This window comes from Coregonus lavaretus, assembly GCF_964263955.1.
Source record: "Coregonus lavaretus genome assembly, chromosome: 2".
NCBI classification, from domain to species: Eukaryota; Metazoa; Chordata; class Actinopteri; order Salmoniformes; family Salmonidae; genus Coregonus; species Coregonus lavaretus.
Genome location: NC_139989.1, coordinates 16,142,999 through 16,161,817, shown reverse-complemented (window position 1 = coordinate 16,161,817; position 18,819 = coordinate 16,142,999). Strand labels below are relative to the sequence as shown.

Here is an 18,819-nt window from a genome sequence, read left to right as displayed (position 1 = left end):
TACATTTCTAAGAGCTTTCCACACTTGGATTGTGCAACATTTTCCTATCATTCTTTTAAAGATTCTTCAAGCGCTGTAAAGTTGGTTGTTGATCATTGCTAGACAACCATTTTCAGGTCTTGCCATAGATTTTCAAGCAGATTTAAGTCAAAACTGTAACTCGGCCACTCAGGAACATTCACTGTCTTCTTGGTAAGCAACTCCAGTGTAGCTTTGGCCTTGTGTTTTAGGTTATTGTCCTGCTGAAAGGTGAACTAATCTCCCAGTGTCTGGTGGAAAAGCAGACTGTCCTAGGTTCTCCTCTAGGATTTTGTCTGTGCATAGCTCCATTCTGTTTATTTTTTATCCTGTAAAACTCCCCAGTCCTTAACGATTACAAGTATACCCATAACACGATGCAGCCACCACTATGCTTGAAAATATGGAGAGTGGTACTTAGCAATGTGTTGTATTGGATTTGCCCCAAACATAACACTTTGTATTCAGGACAAAAGGTTAATTGCTTTGCCACATTTTTTTGCAGTATTACTTTAGTGCCATGTTGCAAACAGGATGCATGTTTTGGAATATTTTTATTCTGTACATGCTTCCTTATTTTCACTCTGTCAATTAGGTTAGTATTGTGGAGTAACTACAATGTTGTTGATCCATCCTCAGTTTTCTTGTACCACAGCCATTGAACTCTGTAACTGTTTTAAAGTCATCATTGGTTCATGGTTTCCTTCCTCTCCGGCAACTGAGTTAGGAAGGACGCCTGTATCTTTGTAGTGACTGGTGTATTGATACACCATCCAAAGTGTAATTATTAACTTCACTATGCTCAAAGGGATATTCAATGTATTTTATTTTTACCTACCTACCAATAGCTGCCCTTCTTTACAAGGCATTGTAAAACCTCCCTGGTCTTTGTGGTTGAATCTGTGTTTGAAATTCATTGCTCAACTGAGGGACCTTACAGATAATTGTATGTCTGGGGTACAGAGCTGAGGTAGTCATTCAAAAATCATGTTAAACACTATTATTGCACACAGAGTGAGTCCATGCAACTTATTATGTGACTTGTTAAGCACTGTTCACTCCTGAACTTATTTAGGCTTGCCATAACAAAGGGGTTGAAAAGTTATTAACTCAAGACATTTCAGCTTTTAATTTTTAATTAATTTGCAAAAATGTCTAAGAACATAATTCCACTTTGACATGATTAGGTATTGTGTATAGGCCAGTGACAAAAAAAGGCTGTAACACAACAAAATGTGGAAAAAGTCAAGGGGTGTGAATACTTTCTGAAGGGACTGTATGTGTGTTGTATGCAAATGTAGAGTAGTATGTTCATATTGGTATACTTACCCATTCTACTTACCTCTTTTGACCTGTTGCCAAGGAGGTCCTCGACATAAGAAGACTGGAGGCCATTGTTGGTAAGATTAACATTGTTTATCAAATGTTTTTCTGTGTTGTCTTATGTGTTAGCAGATGATTGATAATGGATTATAATTGGTTGTCTCTTGTGCTTGTCTTTATATTCTAAAATGTTACGAGGTGGAGAAATGTGGTTGCAACAAAAAAGAGGATCTGAAGATAGTTAAGTAAAAGCTGAATGAAGACAAGGTCTCAAAGCGATTAACAAAAAAGTGAAAATATGTCATTTAATATGTAATTAATTTTAACTAAAACAAATTCAATTACATTTGTATACGTTTATTATTTATTGTTTGATTGTATAACTAGCTAGAAACTTGAGGAAATAACATGTGCACTCGTCTAGTAGTGACACAGTAGTGAAACAAGATGTCAATAGTGATTTTGAATAGGCAAACAGTAGTAAATGTGTCCGTTTTCAATAGTAATTCGAAAGTTTTTATGTAGGAAATGAAAAAGCATAAGGAGCAATTCAGCAGTGATCAGTAGTGACACAACACTACACACACAAATGGCAGTAGTAATTCAATAGGGATTGAGTAGGCATACAGCAGTAATGTGTAGGCATTACGTGTTAATTCATAGTTAACATGTAGGAATTGTGTAGGTATGTGTAGGCTTTAAGTAGTAGATACCCAAAAGCTCAGTAGTTACACAGTAGTCATTAAGGGAGAATTAGTGAAACGTCCCAATTTATCACTCATTACTACTGAAATTACTACATAACTCACTACTGGTTTACTACACATCTCAATAGCAATCAAGTAGTAAAACCAGTAGGTTTTGTGTAGATCTTGTGTAGTAGTGAGTAGTAATTCAGTAGTACTTTTTCATGAGGGTTATTACATCTACCCCTGAGTCCAGGTTGACACACATTAACATACTATAACTTGTGAACATAACTGTACATCAGAAAGAAAATAAATGCATGTTTTGAAGTAGCCTAGGCAGTTTACATGGACAATTCGGTCTCTCTTTGGGCAGTTGCATTCCTTACATAGTATCCACACTGTTGACAAGGAGGGAGGAAGAAGAAGAACAGGGGAGGGAGAGAGGGGAGAGGAGTCAACTTCTGCGAGGGGAGGAAACAGACGAATACTCTAGAATCAGTGTGCAAGATGCATCCTCTTAAGGCAAACCTCGACAAACTGTCAGGGGAGTGAAGCCTTGAACAGCACATCGAATATGCAACTCTTTTGCATTCACTTCTACGCATGAAGTTAATCAGAAGACTCGTAGAAGAACAGTAAGACGATAAAACAATACTAACATAATTTTGGGAACAGTAACTCACTTTTTTTAAGGCGTCATCATCTGTGACCCTGAATTTAAAGCGGACTAGTCCATAAATAATAGTAATTGAACAACAGCTAAATAGCTATTTTTGAGTTCATTTTAATTCTGGGAGGATTATCTCGTCAAGTAAAAACCCATTATTTTCTTACCCTGTGGTGACCAATGACTATGAAGGCGGTGACAGTGCCACGTTTAAGATTGCGTCTGTGATGGGCTGAGCAAGCGAAACTGAAATAATTAAGCTGTTTTTCTACATTGTAACGGTTTTAGAGTTAGGTCAGAAGTTTATGAAGTGGTGTTGGCCACTATTCGTTATATTAGCATTTTTACCCCATAGGCCTACAAGTTAATGATTTGTTTACGATATAGTTATTTTACCCGGTTCAGGGTGCAATGTTATTCCAACGTCCATGACTTCACTCCAACGTCCCACTCCTCCTTCCCAGAATGCTGGACTGACTGCTGAGGAATGGCATCGGCGATATTCGAGGGGACGTCTCTGGTCAACATGTTTGTCAAGGATTGCTGGGTGAACGGGATCCGGAGACTGATCATAAGTCAGCGAGGAGAGGAAGAAGAATTCTACGAGATCAGAACAGAGTGGTCAGACAGAAACGTTTTGTATTTGCACAGGAGTTATTCAGATTTGGGGAGATTGTTCAAAAGACTGGTTGAATCATTCCCTGAGGACAGAAGAGCTCTCTCCAAGTCTCCGCTTATAGAAGGTTGGTATAGTGTACCCCCATGCCACTGGAAACTGGGTTTAATCAATTAAGTAATTGATTAATGATATGGTCATTTGAAGACACAATAGCCACAACACAATGGCAGCGTTTACACAGGCAGCCCAATTCTGATGTTTTTTCCACTAATTGGTCTTTTGACCAGTCACATAAGATATTTTCACATCAGATATTTTTCAGAGCTGATCTGATTTGTCAAAATACCAATTAGTAAAAAACAGATCAGCCAATGTTTTGAAGTATTGGGAACTTTGTCATCAATTATTGTATTCATATGGGCATTTTTGACAGGTGGGAATTATGTGGGCACATTTGATATAGATATATCCGTTGATACAGTGGCTGTATTATTTACAGTGGCTAAATAATGTCTAATTGTTGTTTTCATGACCCAGGTAGACACTGCCTGTTTAAAAATGGATAGGGTCCACTTTGGAGTGACACATAATACCAGAGCTATCAAATAGCTGCTCTTTGGTCTACATGATTCCCCGATACTGCTTTAGGTTCTCTGGGAACCCACTAACATGATTGACTGGAACTTAAGTCAAGAGCAATAGGACTGATTTAACTAGCCATCACTAGGCTATCCTTATCACTTATCAGCAGCACCTTTATGGTTGTTTGGTTTTCAGAGCTGGAGGTTATGGGTTAGGTTTATAATAGCACAGACTAACTGCCAAAAGAAAAATCATATTGGAAAAGGTTCATGTGTGGATTTGTCTGTGAACGTTTTGGACAAAATTAGGAGGCGGCCTATCCATTGCATATTGGCTTTAATAATGTTGCGATAACGCTGAAAGACTCAGTCACTCCCCCTATTGAGTGTTTGTGGACCATTTCAATAATACATTAAATGTTATCAAATGTTTAGGTTGTGATTAGGCTAATCTACTGTATGTCCTGCGTGATTGAATTGTTGACCAGCTTGTTCTGCAGTAAAAGTAGATCCTATCCCGTAGTAATGGGTAAAGATAAACAGAACTCTCAGACAGTTGGAAAGTATTGTGACACATGAAAGCCAAACACATGGCTCTGGGTTGTGTACCTCTTGCTGCCCTGTCTGTCACTATGGTGCCCTGACATTGCCCAGAATGGGTGCTGTCTGGCAGGATGCCCAGTGCATGCCACGTCTATGCCCAGCTAGCGCATAATGTTCAGAGAACCATATGTTTCTTAGAGCTTGGTGAGAGCGTGGTTTTCCTATGGTTATTTTGCATACAACCTTCCCACAATGTTCTGGGAATGGTGCAGGATACCCAGCTAGCCCATAACGTTCTGAGAACCATATGTTTCTACGGTGAGAATTTCAGTACTTCAGCATAACGTTTCCTGCAGGTTTCCTCATGGTTATATTTCAAGTAATGTTCTCAAATTGTTCCGAGAATGTTAAGAAATAACGTTCTTCTGTGGGAATTTCAGTACTACAGCATAACATTTTCTGCAGGTGTAATCTTAATGAGTGCTTGTTTCCTTTGAAATGGGTTCTGTTTGAATAGACTAAAATGAACAGCTTCGTATGAGTAAAAGACAAACATTGCAGGCTAGCTCCATCCTGGTGGCGCAGTGGGCTAATTCCATTGATAGAGAACAGGAGATCATATGTTTGAATCTCACTGATGCCATGCCACAATAAAACATTTATGTGTTTGCATGATTAAAGCCTAAGCAAATTAATTACTATCTGTGCTTGGAGTTGAAAACAGTTATCCCAAACTAAGCTAGCAGTGTTATTAAAAGTCTTATTGAAACATTCAGTGAAAGGAACCTCCCTGCTATACCTAGAAATGTACATTCCCAGAACAGGCAAAAAAATAAACATGTTCTCAGAACGTTTAAAAAACGTTCAGTTTTACCGGTCAGGAAACGTATGGCTTCGTTCCCAGAACCAATGGGAAACCAAAATCGTACGTTCCCACAACTTCCAAGGAACCAAATGTGCTAGCTGGGTTATCACCCTGCACAGCCTCTCTGGTACTTCTATTTTGTCTGTGCCCGCTCAGCCTAAGTGTGTTTTGTAAACAGTCGCCTTTTTGTGGCGACTGGAAGGCTCTGCTTCCTTCCCATACACCGAAATACCTGTCACTGCTGATGATTGGCTCTCCTCCTGTCTCGGCCATGTGTGATGCATGATGGGAGAAGAGAGAAACATGGGGCAAAAAAAAGACTCATTTTGCACTTCTTCTTTTCCGGTGGCTCTCATCTTGTTGGTTGCGACTGGGAGACGAATGGAGGTGTTACTCCAGTGGTGGTGCCGGTAGAGTTTAATCATGTCAGTGATGGATAGCTGGCCACAGATTAATCCCATTCCATTCCCCCATGCCCTTCCTTTAATTTCCACCTCGGCTCGATATTTAATTTAGATCTGTCTTCTAATTGGCACTCAGATGAAAAGTGGATCTAGCTCTAGCTGTCCTTTCTTCCCTATGCAGCGTTCTTCATTCGCACTGTTTCTGGCCCTACTCTTGTTTCTGTGCTGTACCTAGGCAACAAGAAAGGCGTGCAGAACTTCCAGGGTTGATGTCATTGTGGTGAGAGGGTGATACACAGGCCTGGCTGAAGGAGTGGGCCTTCTATATTTAGGCTAGCCCCTACTGTGGCCTGCTTAGGGCTTCATCATCAGTCACCTGACATGTGACCCTGGAGTGGGCATCACAGACAGGACGTGATGTGCTCGTTCTGCTGGTATGAGAGCCAGTCATGAGGGCACCGCCCAAACATCCAGACATAACTGACTCAGACTGGTGACGGAGAGGACAGCCCAGAACTGTGTTTAAAGGCTTAACCTAAGTCTTATTATGGAATTTGGTGCTCTGTATCTAATGATCAAACAGCAACACCTTATGGAACATACTCATCTAACTGGGGAGATAGTGGTTAGATAATGTTGCAGTACATGACACTACTACATTTTACTCATTTAGCAGACGCTCTTATCCAGAGCGACTTACAGTTAGTGAGTGCATTCATTATTTTATTTATTTTTCATACTGGCCCCCCGTGGGAATCAAACCCACAACCCTGGCGTTGCAAATGCCATGCTCTACCAACTGAGCTACATCCCTGCCGGCCATTCCCTCCCCTACCCTGGACGACGCTGGGCCAATTGTGCGCCGCCCCATGGGTCTCCCGGTCGCGGCCGGCTACGACAGAGCCTGGATTCGAACCAGGATCTCTAGTGGCCTTAGACCACTGCGCCACTCGGAAGGCCTACTAAAGGCTAGGATGTTGTAGTATCATGCTGACATGGGCCGGTCTGATGTGCTGTAGGATGTTATTGTGAAATAGCTGTTGATAATGTCTGATAAATGTTGAAATATGTATAAGGATGATGTGGAGGCTCATGCTTCCTGTCATGTTGCCCGTCCTCCTGCCATGGTTGATATGCAAATGACAGCACAAACAGGTATCACATTGAGTACTTAATTGTGTAACTACACTTTTTAATTACGTTTTTAGCCTGTTTAATTACAATCCATTACCATAAATGGTTTTAGCTACACTAAAAAAAGTGAGAAAGTAAAAATATGTTCGCTACTATGTGCAGGAAAACATTGATTTATGTTGATAAAGATACCAGCAGTATCTGTGCAGTGTTCCTCAGCCAACTAAATGTAGGCTATGAACTAATGTTGGCCTATGCAGGCAAATTCTTTGATGTGCATATGGGAACAGTTTGAATACTGGTAGAGAGGACAATTATTAGACCAATTTGTCCCCATACTTATAGTGTTACACAGGGAGAACAGAACACACACAAGTTTAGTGTTTCCCTCCTCAACGAGATTCCAGGAAGTGGAGACAGGAAATGAACTCTTCCACAGGAAGTGAGGAAATGCACTCAGGGAGCCTGGTAGGAACAAACATAGCTGGTTTTAGTTTCAAAATATTTGATGGCTTATTTTCAGACTACCACTATTTCTATACATTTAGTTTCAACTTCAAAATATAAGTAATTGAGAGAGGAATATGTTTAGTGGTTGTGTTCCATTTTAAATCTACAAATGTATTTTGTCATTCCACGCCAGTGCTCATGTTGCTCACGTTTCCATATCAAAAGAGAAATCCTGTGGACAGGTTTCAAACATCTGTTTACACGGAAAACAGCGAGGCGGTTTAGAGTTTTGTGTCTGAGGACAGTTATCTTCATGTTTGTTGCATTTGAGCAACCACCATGTGTAGCATAGATGTGTTGCTTTTTCCTTGAGGCTATGCTCCCAGGGTTATTAGGCATGTCTTTCAAATGAGACATCCAATAAAGAAGAGAAGACCATATAATATTCAAAATGCCACACTGTAACTCTACCATGACGTAGCCAGGAATGTAAATTACTACCCTGGCAACAACAAGGTAAGGGTAGCTCAACCGAGCTACACACAGCTCACTACAAACAATCACTCACACAGACAAGGAAGCAGAGGGAACACTTATACAATGACTAATTGGGGATAAGGACCAGGTGTGTGTGATTAATTAGACAAGACAAGTGGAGTGATGATAAATGGATCGGCAGCAGCTAGTAAGCCGGTGACAACGAACGCTGAAACCTGCCCGAACAAGGAGGGGAGGCAGCCTCGGCGGAAGTTGTGACAGGGATTAGTTGGAACTGGAAGGCAGAACTAGTGACCAATGCGTCATAGTCACTAGTTTTCACTCTGCATCATTGGATTGTAAAGGCTTAAGTACACATTCACTCACACATCCCCTTGTTTATTATAGGTCCAAACCAACTAAGCAGGCTATTTTCCACTCTTTTTTTTGGACATTGTGTTCAGATGTATCCCTGGTACATCTCATACTTTGCCAATATTAAAGTCCTTATTGCCAGTGCTTATTCCCCAAGGGAAACTTTCCACCCAGCTTTTTAATATAATCTAAAACGTCTCTTATACCTTACATTGTTAATCCATGTATCATGCTGCTAATGTAGATAGGTGTACTGTACATCTATACTGCAGTTTCCCTATATTCTGCTGATGCCACTTTCAGATTCTGTACTGCCTATTACCTAGCATTTTGTGAGCCATGTTGGCATTCTTGCTGGTTACCCTATATGTGACTCACCACCTGGATTTGGTCTTATGTAGCAACATTTTAAATGCTGTTTTTTACATTGGATAAAAGTAGAGACTCAGAGCTACAAAATGGCATATCATATGCTGCACTTTTGAGGAACAAAACTTGTAAACTCACTTTTAAGAAACAGTATGAAAAATGTATGCACTCACTAACTGTAAGTTGCTCTGGATAAGAGCGTCTGCTAAATGACTAAAATGTAACGTAAAATGTAAGAAAATGGCATTTGAATGTTTTGGTATCTAGTGAAGAACTCTTCTTTGTCTACACCCATTCAGCATCGTTCACACCCTCTTAAGCTTTATCCCCACCCATCTCGTTTTGCTCTAGGAGTGTTCAGAGCGCACACTTGACGCTCTGGCCGATGATTCGTTAACCTCTGGATAACATAAAAACAGCCTAACCAGCTCTGCTGGCAACAATTTACTTACGCTTTTATGCCGACGTTTACTGACACCAGCCATATTCAACGGGTGTTGTACACTTTAGCTTAAGACATGTAGCTACCTAGCTAGGTAAATAATGAACCTAGCTAGGTAAACAATGTGTAAGATCACACACGTCACGTAACGTTAGCTAACGAGCCAGCCAGCTAACATTAGCTAGTTAAACAACAATGAACATAGTGCCAAATCATGTCGTTACTATCCTGCATGAATCTGCTGGGAGCTAACCAACCAGGTTCAATGTTAGCTAGCTAACATTAGGCTCTAACTAGCAAAGCAAACGGTTCTGGGATACGAATAATAACGTCATACAAGTAACGCTAGCTAGGGAGCCAGCCGGCTAACGTTAGCTAGCTAACAGTACACTTTAGCTTGAAATTAATCCACTTTCTGTCAAAATTAGAAACGTGTAATATCTGAAAATGTAACTAGCTAGTCTGTCTTACCTGTATACATCATCATGCATGTGATGGACGCGTCTCCCTTGGATGCCATGCCACAGTTGCCCTAAGTTTGAAGATGTAATCCGGAGACAGGTGTTTTCGCCATCTCTTTAGCGATCATATTCCACTGATTTCAAAACTCGATCCTCCAGAAAGTGGAGAGCAACACTTATGCAGCTCCTCTACACAATACATTTGTTTAAAAAGTTGCGTTCGACAGGATTACCAACACAGACAGCCTTCTAAATGGCAGACCAATCCGAACTCCTCTCTCGGCATGTCCAGTCCACTCATTATCTCAGCCAATCATGGCTAGTGGGAAGGTTGCTGTCTTTTTCTGGGGCTTAACCAACAAGGCTCGTAATTCAACAATTGTATTCGTATTTACAAATGGCATGCACGTTTGTTATTAAGGCACATGAAAGTTCAAATGTTCCAGAAGGCATTTGTGCCAAAAAACACATAAAAAAAGAATAAAAAAATACTTAAAATGGCTCTCCTGTGAATTCGTGACTTGCGACATATGCCTAGTTTCCTGAAACGGGTCACATGTGACACTTGCAGTTGCGTGCTCTTAAAACTATGTCCACTTAACTTAAAGAAGTCTGTTTGTGTTTCTCTGTACTTGCTGTGCCCAGAACAAATATCACAGGAGCATTGTGATAAAGGTTATTGCATTTAACTGATTGCCACCTTTTCAATTACATTTCTTTGGCAACCTTTTACATGAGTAAAGTTGAATTGGGACCTCCTCCCATTTAGCCTTTGTTGTGTGTCCTGGCCTGTGGATAGATAAGATGCTAGTTGACACAAAGGTCGAAGTAGCTGCCCTTTTGTTATGGTGGATGCACAGATAGGATTTACCTCATGTTCTCTCAGTAGGGGAGTTATTTTGGTCTGAAAGCTCAGACTCTTGAAATGATGGCGTGTGGTTTGTCTTGGGAATCAAGTCGATTTAAATGTGTACCTTGTTTGTTAACCATGTTTGTTACCTGAGAATTTACTTGAGACCAAAGCTTTTCAGTTTTGTGAAATTACTTTTAAAAGAAAAGTGTAATAACCATGTAATAACCATTGACTCTGCATTATGTTTGTGTCATTTTGTGTTTAGGTCTGGTTAAGATTAAAGAGGCCAATGACATTGAGCTGAAACTAAATGAGGTGGAGAGGCTACTGAAGAATGCCATCAACATGCCATGGAAGGTGGGTCACTACTAGTCTAGTACTGCCCCCTGTACACATATTGGATTTGATTAACATGTGTGCACACCTATTCACTTATACACCTTCAAACATACCACATTTGACTCAGATGAATTATAATGCATTTCGTATGGTTCTCATAAATATAACCCATGCTCATACTGTCTGTACTGTCTGTCTCCACAGTATTCTAGGTCAGAGGTGGTGTTGACATTCTTTGAGCGATCACCGCTGGACCAAGTGCTAAAGAATGACAACGTCCACAAGATCCAGCCATGCTTCCAGAGTCCATACAAGATATCAGGTATTGATTCATGGTGAAACACAGGGGAAACACTGTGCTTTCTTCCCAGTATTAACTAAGTAACGTCCCTTTAACCACCCAAACAACCAATGCAATTCAACAACAACAGCATGCCCCACTTGACATCCTAACCAGGAAACCTCTGAGTAACAGTTAAGATAGGATAAGATAAGCTGGAATTGTATTGTCTGTTTTCACAGAAATGTGCCTTGCGTTTATAAAGAATTCCTTACAGACAAAACATGGGGTAGACTGTTCGTGTCCTAAACTGTAGAATATGTTCTGTGCCCTTCAGAGATCATGCGTTCAAATGGCTTCTGTCTGGCCAACACTGAGACCATTGTGTTTGACGAGAGTCTGCCACAGGACAAAGAGAGACCCTCATCCACTGACTCTGCTGCTGACTCTGCAGAACACCTGTAAGTAGCACATTACTTTATGACTTATTTTACCTGTTAGATTGACCTTGCCAGTCAATATCAATTTCATTGTATATTGAGACAGAAATGGGCATTTCTTCAACCTCATAGCAGAGGTAAAATTGTGTGTGTAGGAGTTATTGTTATATTTCTTCTACAGTGTTGACTTTGGACTGTAACTCCCTGCATCACAAAACGAGAGAAGCATGTCAGTATGCGTGTTAACCCTCTTCTATTGTCTTCTTCAACCTCAGTCATTCTGTTTTTCTCCTGAATTTAAGCCTATTTTATTATACAAGCAGGATATATCCTGTTACTTTTCGTACTGTACACATTCTCTTTACTACACACACACCTACAGGGACCTTTTAGGATCACAAGTGACTGTGTGTGCCTTTTTGAGTATGTGAGTACCATGCATTCCTTGAATGCAAAGCAGTTCCAGGGTCCCCTTGCTCAGGAAGTGTCTCAGTGCACCTCTTCCTTCCCTGGGTGGGGTGAGGAGGAAAGCTAGGGAGGGGCCTTTATTCACAGTCTCCACAACCAAATACTTTTCACCATATTTTACAATGCTGAAATGTCATATTGCACAAGTGCATGATCATATCATACAACACAATCATACTTATAGTTAGAATTCATCACAGCAGTGGGATGGTGAAGCTATTGTAAATAAAGGAATGTAGGCAGGATTGGAAGATAAGTTCAGGATGTTGTATAGTGCTTTGCTGTTTGGATTCAGTATATTGAACAGATGTTTTAGTAAATGTAGTGTCTTAGTATGGGTTGACCACTTGGTCCATTCCTACTGGGCACAGATGTCAATTCAACATCTATTCCACATTGATTTAACGTAATTTAATTAAAAGGATGTGGAAGCAACTATGATTCAACCAGTGTGTGCCCAGTGAGTAGAGGGATACCCATGTCTGGTGTTTTCCTCTCTCAGGTATGAGGATGGCAGGGAATTCCTGACGGTGGAACCAGACATCAGTGACGATGACTCAGATGCCTACGTCACCAACCTGTCTTACTACCATCTGGTCCCCTTTGAGACGGACATCCTGGAATGAGGAGCCAAAATGGCTGACGGTTAGCATCACTGCCTACTCAGATGCTGTCAGAAAGGAACCCATGTCATGTGACCTAGCTGTGGAAAGCTCTGTCCAGCATGTTGGCCACAAATGTTTCAGTAGCTGCGTAACTGCACCGATAAACTTTGCTACTGCTGCTTATAGGCCAATGTTCGTCATAGCAGCTTTGTCTCTGTTGAATCGGAGAGCAGATCCTGGGGTTCAACGGCTATATGGACGGACAGACAGACAGACTGTAGTATTACTCACAAAAATATTGTATAGAGAGATATTTCATATCACTGGCTTACATTGTAAATTGTCTGTGAGATCACCAGTGTGCCTCATCCTGTATCCTCAAGTTGATGTCTCAAGATGGGGGTTATAAGGAAATAAGGAGATTGCCCATTTCTTGCTTACCAAACTGCTTCCTGTGTCCTCTCTCCTCTAAAATGGTGCATTAGGGTTCTCTGTGTGATTCTGCTGTGTCATTGAGCTTGGTGTACTTCATAGAACTGTGTTCAGTATCGGCCTTAATCTGCAGTGTTGTCATTACAACCAGTATTATGAAAGATTGTTGTTTTATGTGGAGTGATAGCTTGACTTTTCTAATTGGGATTGAATGGGAAATTAACTTTTTTGGTTCAATGCAACTTTTCCTCACCAGACCTATTGTTAGGACGACAGGTTAGGGATGTTATTGTGTTCAAAACATAGATCATGCGACAAATCAGGACACTACATCACTGTATGAATGACAGTTCCTGATTGGTTTGAGTAGCTAAAATTAACAGTTGAATAATCTTCATCTGGGGATTGTTATCATGTGCATAGTGTATGCAAGCAGTGTTTTGCTGGTTCAAGCAAGGCCATGTCAGACCCTGTATTAAGCTGCATAGGCTACTGTAATTCCACAGTCCAACAGCTGACTATAGTCTCTGTATGGGAGTCTGCAGCCTAGCCCACCACTGGAGGAACACATCTTCTCTGTTTCTATAGAAAACAAATGACAATGTTGTGTGGAAAACCACTATAAGGAAATGTAGGCCAACACTCGATTTTCCTCTCCCTGTTGTTCTGCAATTAAACATCAGTTTAACCACAGCAACAACATGATTTCCCCAATATCACTAAATAAGACATAATTTGACACCAAACGTGGGAATGGAACGTTTGAAAATATGGCATGCCCCGACATTGTTTCTTTCCATATTTCAAGTCAAATGAAAGATTAAAAAACGAGATCATTGACTCAGCATTTGTTTCCATTGAAGGTTTTCCAGCTGGCTGCACATTCAGCAGTCCTGTAGATGTAGTGGTGACTTGTTTAGTTGCTCACAAGTGTCCCTGTCTCCCTGCATAAGTGAATCTAGCTTTTCTCTGTATGTGTGAAGCTGCAGCAGCTTTGAGCCCTCTGGCTACTGGGTAGCTAGCTAGCTAGCTGTCTGTCTTCCTCTGCTCTGCATTGTTCTGTAGCCACAGGGATTTGCCCTCCCCTGAATCCACAGGCGCTGAACATTCTGAAACTTGGCACATGGGGCCTTTAACCGACCCTAAACTCCCCTCCCCTAGTTAGCAACACAGTCATGCCCATTGCTCAGCCCGTGAGAAAACCCAGGTCTTTCTCAACATGTGAAACTATCCCACTCTTTTTCTCTCCCTGCTTTCTTCTCTATTTTCTCCAAGGCAGAGAGCCTAAAGAGGAGGAAGAGCGCATTATATAAATGTTCTTTTTTGGCACTGGAGGTGGTTCTGGTGACTGGCTGCATTGGAGAAATGGCCCCACATCCTTCTTAATGCTACCAGGGAGAGAAGGAAAATCCCACCACTAGCAACTCTATGCTGAAATAAAGGACTGGACTATTTAAAAGGAAAACGATAAATTCTGTATGGAACAGTTGTTTGTATTTATTTCTGTTCAGAGTCAGTGTAGACAGTAGACATTGGTTCGTGAAGGACCTTGTGCAGTGTGCATGCATCCATCCACCAGTCATGGCTAAACGGTACTCAACCAATCCCGTGTGGCCTCAGGAGTACCCAACCGAACTCCAGTACTCTGGTCTCTCTGCCACACTCTTGGAACACACCAGTATGTCAAGTTCAACAATGTCAGACATAGGTGTGATCATTTGGAAGATAATGCTTTTTGTTTTGTTTTGTTACAATGATATTCTAATTTAATATAATGTTAAAGAGGTTATTTATTTTTCTAGTCCAAATGTTTGACAGACTGGCTCTCATATTGCTAAGCTAACCATGACCCGCCTTGTAACCTTGTTCATATGCTTACGGCCAGTGTGAGACAGATCTTGAAACATATTGTATCTGCTCAGTATTATTAATGATATTAATCTAGAGTCTAAATCCTGTCTAAGCCAGTGGAGGTTCTAAACTAACATATGGAATTGTTATAAAATGGTCATAGCAAGGATTATTTAGCTATTTGATTTTGAATTTTAAGACCCCTTCAGGTATAAAAAAATTATATTGGATGAAACATTGAATTTGGCATTACTGCTATTAACCAATAGAAACGCATTGAATAACAGATTCACTACATGGAACAACAGATAGTAAAAAAAATGTTCTTAAGGAAGTTTATTCTAAAGTGTCTGTAGTATATCTGAGAGATATAAGAAAGATCAGGAAACTATTTTTATTTGTTTTTACATGTATTTATCCCCTTATTTTAGGCACTAAACTATCTCCATATACAGTCAGGTCCATAAGTATTTGGACAGTGACACAATTTGCATCATTTTGGCTCTGTACGCCACCACAATGGATTTGAAAGGAAACAATAAAGATGTGCAATCAAGTGTAGACTTTAATCTTTAATTTAAGGGTTTTGTCAAAATTATTATATGGACCGTGTAGGAATTACAACCATTTTTATACATAGCCCCCCCCCAATTTTAGGGGCTCAAAGTAATTGGACAAACTAACATTATCATAAATAAAATTGTGAGTTTTAATACTTGGTTGCAAATCCTTTGCAGTCAATGACTGCCTGAAGTCTGGAACCCATAGACATCACCAGATGCTGGGTTTCTTCCCTGGTGATGCTCTGCCAGGCCTTTACTGCAGCTGTCTTCAGTTCCTACTTGTTCTTGGGGCGTTTTGCCTTCAGTTTTGCCTTCAGCAAGTGACATGCATGCTCAATTCAATTCAGGTCAGGTGATTGACTTGGCCATTGCAAAACATTCCACTTCTATTGGGTTGCTTTCGCAGTATGCTTCGGGTCATTGTCCATCTGCACTGTGAAGCGTTGTTCAATGAGTTTTTAAGCATTTGGCTGAATCTGAGCAGACAATATAGCCCTAAACACTTCAGAATTCATCCTGCTGCTTTTGTCTTCAGTCACATCATCAATAAATACAAGGGAACCAGTTCCATTGGCAGCCATACATGCCCATGCCATAACACTACCTCCACCATGCTTCACAGATGAGGTGGTATGCTTCGGATCATGAGCAGTTCCTTCCCTTCTCCATACTCTTCTCTTCCCATCATTCTGGTACAAGTTGATCTTTGTCTCATCTGTCCATAGGATGTTGTTCCAGAACTGTACAGGCTTTTTTAGATGTTTTTTTAAACTCTAATCTGGACTTCCTGTTTTTGAGGCTTACCAATGGTTTACATCTTGTGGTAAACCCTCTGTATTTACTCTGGTGAAGTCTTCTCTTGATTGTTGACTTTGACACAGATACGCCTACCTCCTGGAGGGTGTTCTTGATCTGGCCAACTGTTGTGAAGGGGTTTTTCTTCACCAGGGAAATTATTTTTAAGAATGTACCAAATAGTTGATTTGGCCACACCTAATGTTTTTGCTATCTCTCTGATGGGTTTGTTTAGATTTTTCTATCTAATGATGGCTTGCTTCACTGGCAGTGACAGCTCTTTGGACTTCATATCTAGGGTTAACAGCAACAGATTCCAAATGCAAATGCCACACATAAAATCAACTCTACACCTTTTATCTGCTTACTTGTAAATTAACTAATGAGGGAATAACACACCTGCCCATGGAACAGCTGCGCAGTCAATTGTCCAATTACTTTTGGTCCCTTAAAAAGGGGGGGACCACATATAAAAAGTGCTGTAATTCCTACACTGTTCACCTGATTTGGATGTAAATACCCTCAAATTAAGTCTGCTTTCAGCTCATATTCATTATTGAATTCCAACTCCAATATGCTGTGGTAGACAGCTAAAATAATATGTATGGACCTGACTGTATACTTCCATTCATTTTTAAACTGGTACCGGGACCTTCAGTCTTGTGAGGCTTGTGGGCTTCCTAGAGCAAAACGGAGAACATCGTCATGTTTGTGAGAGTCTCAGCTTTCCACAGAAGGGTCACATTAGCGTGTAGCCCAAACTGTTCCAGACGCTACAGACAGAAGTTGGCAGAAGAGGCTGTACCGACTTCAGACGAGTCTTGTGAGGCTTGTGGGAGAGGTAGAGCAAAACGGAGAACACCGTCGTGTTCGTAAGAGTCTCATCTTTCAATAGTCTGTAGGCCAAACGGTTCAGATGCTACAGATATTTTTGTGAGGAGACCGATTTTCGGGATGTCTCATGGTCTGACAAACACTGCAATAGCTCCGCCACCTTTTACCACAGATGCGGATAGGCGATATCGACGGATGCAGTGGATTGAGATGCAGCCCATGCAAAAAAACATATCTCTAGCTTAAACAGACAGATTTTGATGGGGGATTATTTTATTATGTTAATTGAATTTCCGCTGGGGTGAGGACATTGTAAGCCAAGGGTTAATGCTTATTTAGAATCATTCATTCTGCCTATGATTGGCAGGCTATGTAACAATTCTATTAAATATGTTTTGTAATAAAAAATAACCTTGACTGTTACTGTTTCATAATTGATTATTGTGGAAATATCTGAGAGTTATACCTCAATGGAAGATGAAAATCAACAGGGACTGCAACTCAAGGCGTATAGCTTCAGGATGTGTGAAACACGGCCATCTTGTGGTAGGTATCAGCATTATACACACATAATCAGAATCTAATTCTTTAACACCATAGGATGGAGACACATCTATGGATGCAAGGACTGATAGTCCATGGATGTACATTGTTTGTCTACAAAGACTCCTATGACAACGAAACATAAATAATGGAGTAATAAAACCTTATATTTTAGGTTATAGGATAAAACCATAGAGAATGATAGAGGTCTCTAGTGGCCAAAAGGCCGTATTAGCATGGGCAGTGCCTTTGAGGGCTTCCACCATTTTAATGTAAACTGGCTGGGACTCCCAACTTCATTGGCTGATCCGTCCTGGTGACCCTGTTGGAGTCATGTGCAACCGAGTCATCAGGAAGGATCAGCCAATCGTGAAGAAGAAAATGGACTACTTCAAAATGGAGATAGCCTCAATGGCGCTGCCCATGCTGTCACAGATGCTATAATAGCACAGATACAAAGATGAGTCCTCTATCTATCTCTATGGGTAAAACAGTTATACATTTTACATTTACATTTTAGTCATTTAGCAGACGCTCTTATCCAGAGCGACTTACAGTTAGTGATTACATATTTTTTTTATACTGGCCCCCCGTGGGTTATAAACTCTCAGGGGCCGATTCTGATTTTGGAAATGTATGCCATTCCTATGTACGCCTTTCCTACACACTTCTCAGTTGTTGGTATGCTGACTTACCTCATGCAGGTGCGTAAGAGGGCTTTGCAGGCATGGTTTCATTGCATGCACTGAATACATTTAATTCAATGCTGGAAACCCTCCCACTTGCTGGCCAACAGATGTTCTTGTAGATTTTTCATTCAATAGGGTTTTCAGTACATTTATCTTAAGCCAACCCTTTATATAAGGTGTACCTTTAAACCTTTAATTTCAATTTTGTCAACCAACTTGGGTTCAGAATATAGGTCCAATGAAAGAAAGCCATTAAATATATGCATATGTGTCTCAGTTTCAGCACCAACTGGTAGATAAAAAAATACTCTGATCTTGTAGATTATATAGGCACATTTTAAGGTTAGGAAAGTATGAATCATTTAAAAAAAACTGTTTCAGAGTGCCTTTATGCACAAAATATATTGCTGAATCAAACATAAAGTGGTTTGATTCATCCTGAAAGTTGTCATATCAAGTTCAATACATAAAATATTGTAAGGTGGAATACAAAAGTGTACAAAAAGGGTTGAACAACAGTCCTATAAATCTACTCTAATCCTCTCTAATCATGGAACTGTGTGACAATGGTCCAGTCCTCGTGAACCAGGAACACCTGCTATGTATGGTCTGAGTTCCATAGTGATTCAAATAGACTACATGTCCCAAATTATTCCACAATTTTAGCCTAATATGATCCACTAATGCTAGCGACCCTCAGGAACAATTTA

The 18,819-nt window shown here is 40.5% G+C and overlaps 1 protein-coding gene and 1 long non-coding RNA gene across 4 annotated transcripts; one reads left to right on the top strand and one right to left on the bottom strand.

Moving 5' to 3' along the window:
- Positions 1 to 1,843: 1,843 nt before the first annotated feature.
- On the bottom strand, positions 1,844 to 3,161 carry LOC311149140. Its single transcript, XR_014615008.1, has 2 exons — positions 3,094 to 3,161; positions 1,844 to 2,428 (listed from the first exon to the last, which is right to left on the bottom strand). It is a non-coding gene; the product is annotated as an uncharacterized lncRNA (long non-coding RNA).
- On the top strand, positions 2,529 to 17,300 carry LOC311149093 (PX domain-containing protein 1-like). Of its 3 annotated transcripts, XM_084186206.1 has the most exons (7): positions 2,529 to 2,665; positions 3,162 to 3,440; positions 10,536 to 10,627; positions 10,814 to 10,931; positions 11,227 to 11,350; positions 12,300 to 12,442; positions 14,114 to 17,300. In XM_084186206.1, exons 2-6 carry the CDS (start codon positions 3,185 to 3,187, stop codon positions 12,421 to 12,423), a joined length of 714 nt encoding a protein of 237 aa, XP_084042332.1. In that variant the 5' UTR covers positions 2,529 to 2,665; positions 3,162 to 3,184; the 3' UTR covers positions 12,424 to 12,442; positions 14,114 to 17,300. The 3 variants fall into 3 exon arrangements, with proteins under 3 accessions (XP_084042332.1, XP_084042330.1, XP_084042331.1); XM_084186204.1 differs by having other exon boundaries at positions 12,300 to 17,300; XM_084186205.1 differs by lacking the exon at positions 2,529 to 2,665 and having other exon boundaries at positions 2,764 to 3,440; positions 12,300 to 17,300.
- Positions 17,301 to 18,819: the final 1,519 nt, after the last annotated feature.

What these genes read in the sequence shown, in the direction of transcription:
- LOC311149093 (XM_084186206.1), top strand. Translation starts at nt 3,185, where the DNA reads ATGGCATCGGCGATATTCGAGGGGACGTCTCTGGTCAACATGTTTGTC. An exon ending in CAAGTCTCCGCTTATAGAAG is followed by an intron (nt 3,441 to 10,535) that starts GTTGGTATAGTG and finishes TTTTGTGTTTAG; the next exon opens with GTCTGGTTAAGATTAAAGAG. An exon ending in GCTGACTCTGCAGAACACCT is followed by an intron (nt 11,351 to 12,299) that starts GTAAGTAGCACA and finishes TTCCTCTCTCAG; the next exon opens with GTATGAGGATGGCAGGGAAT.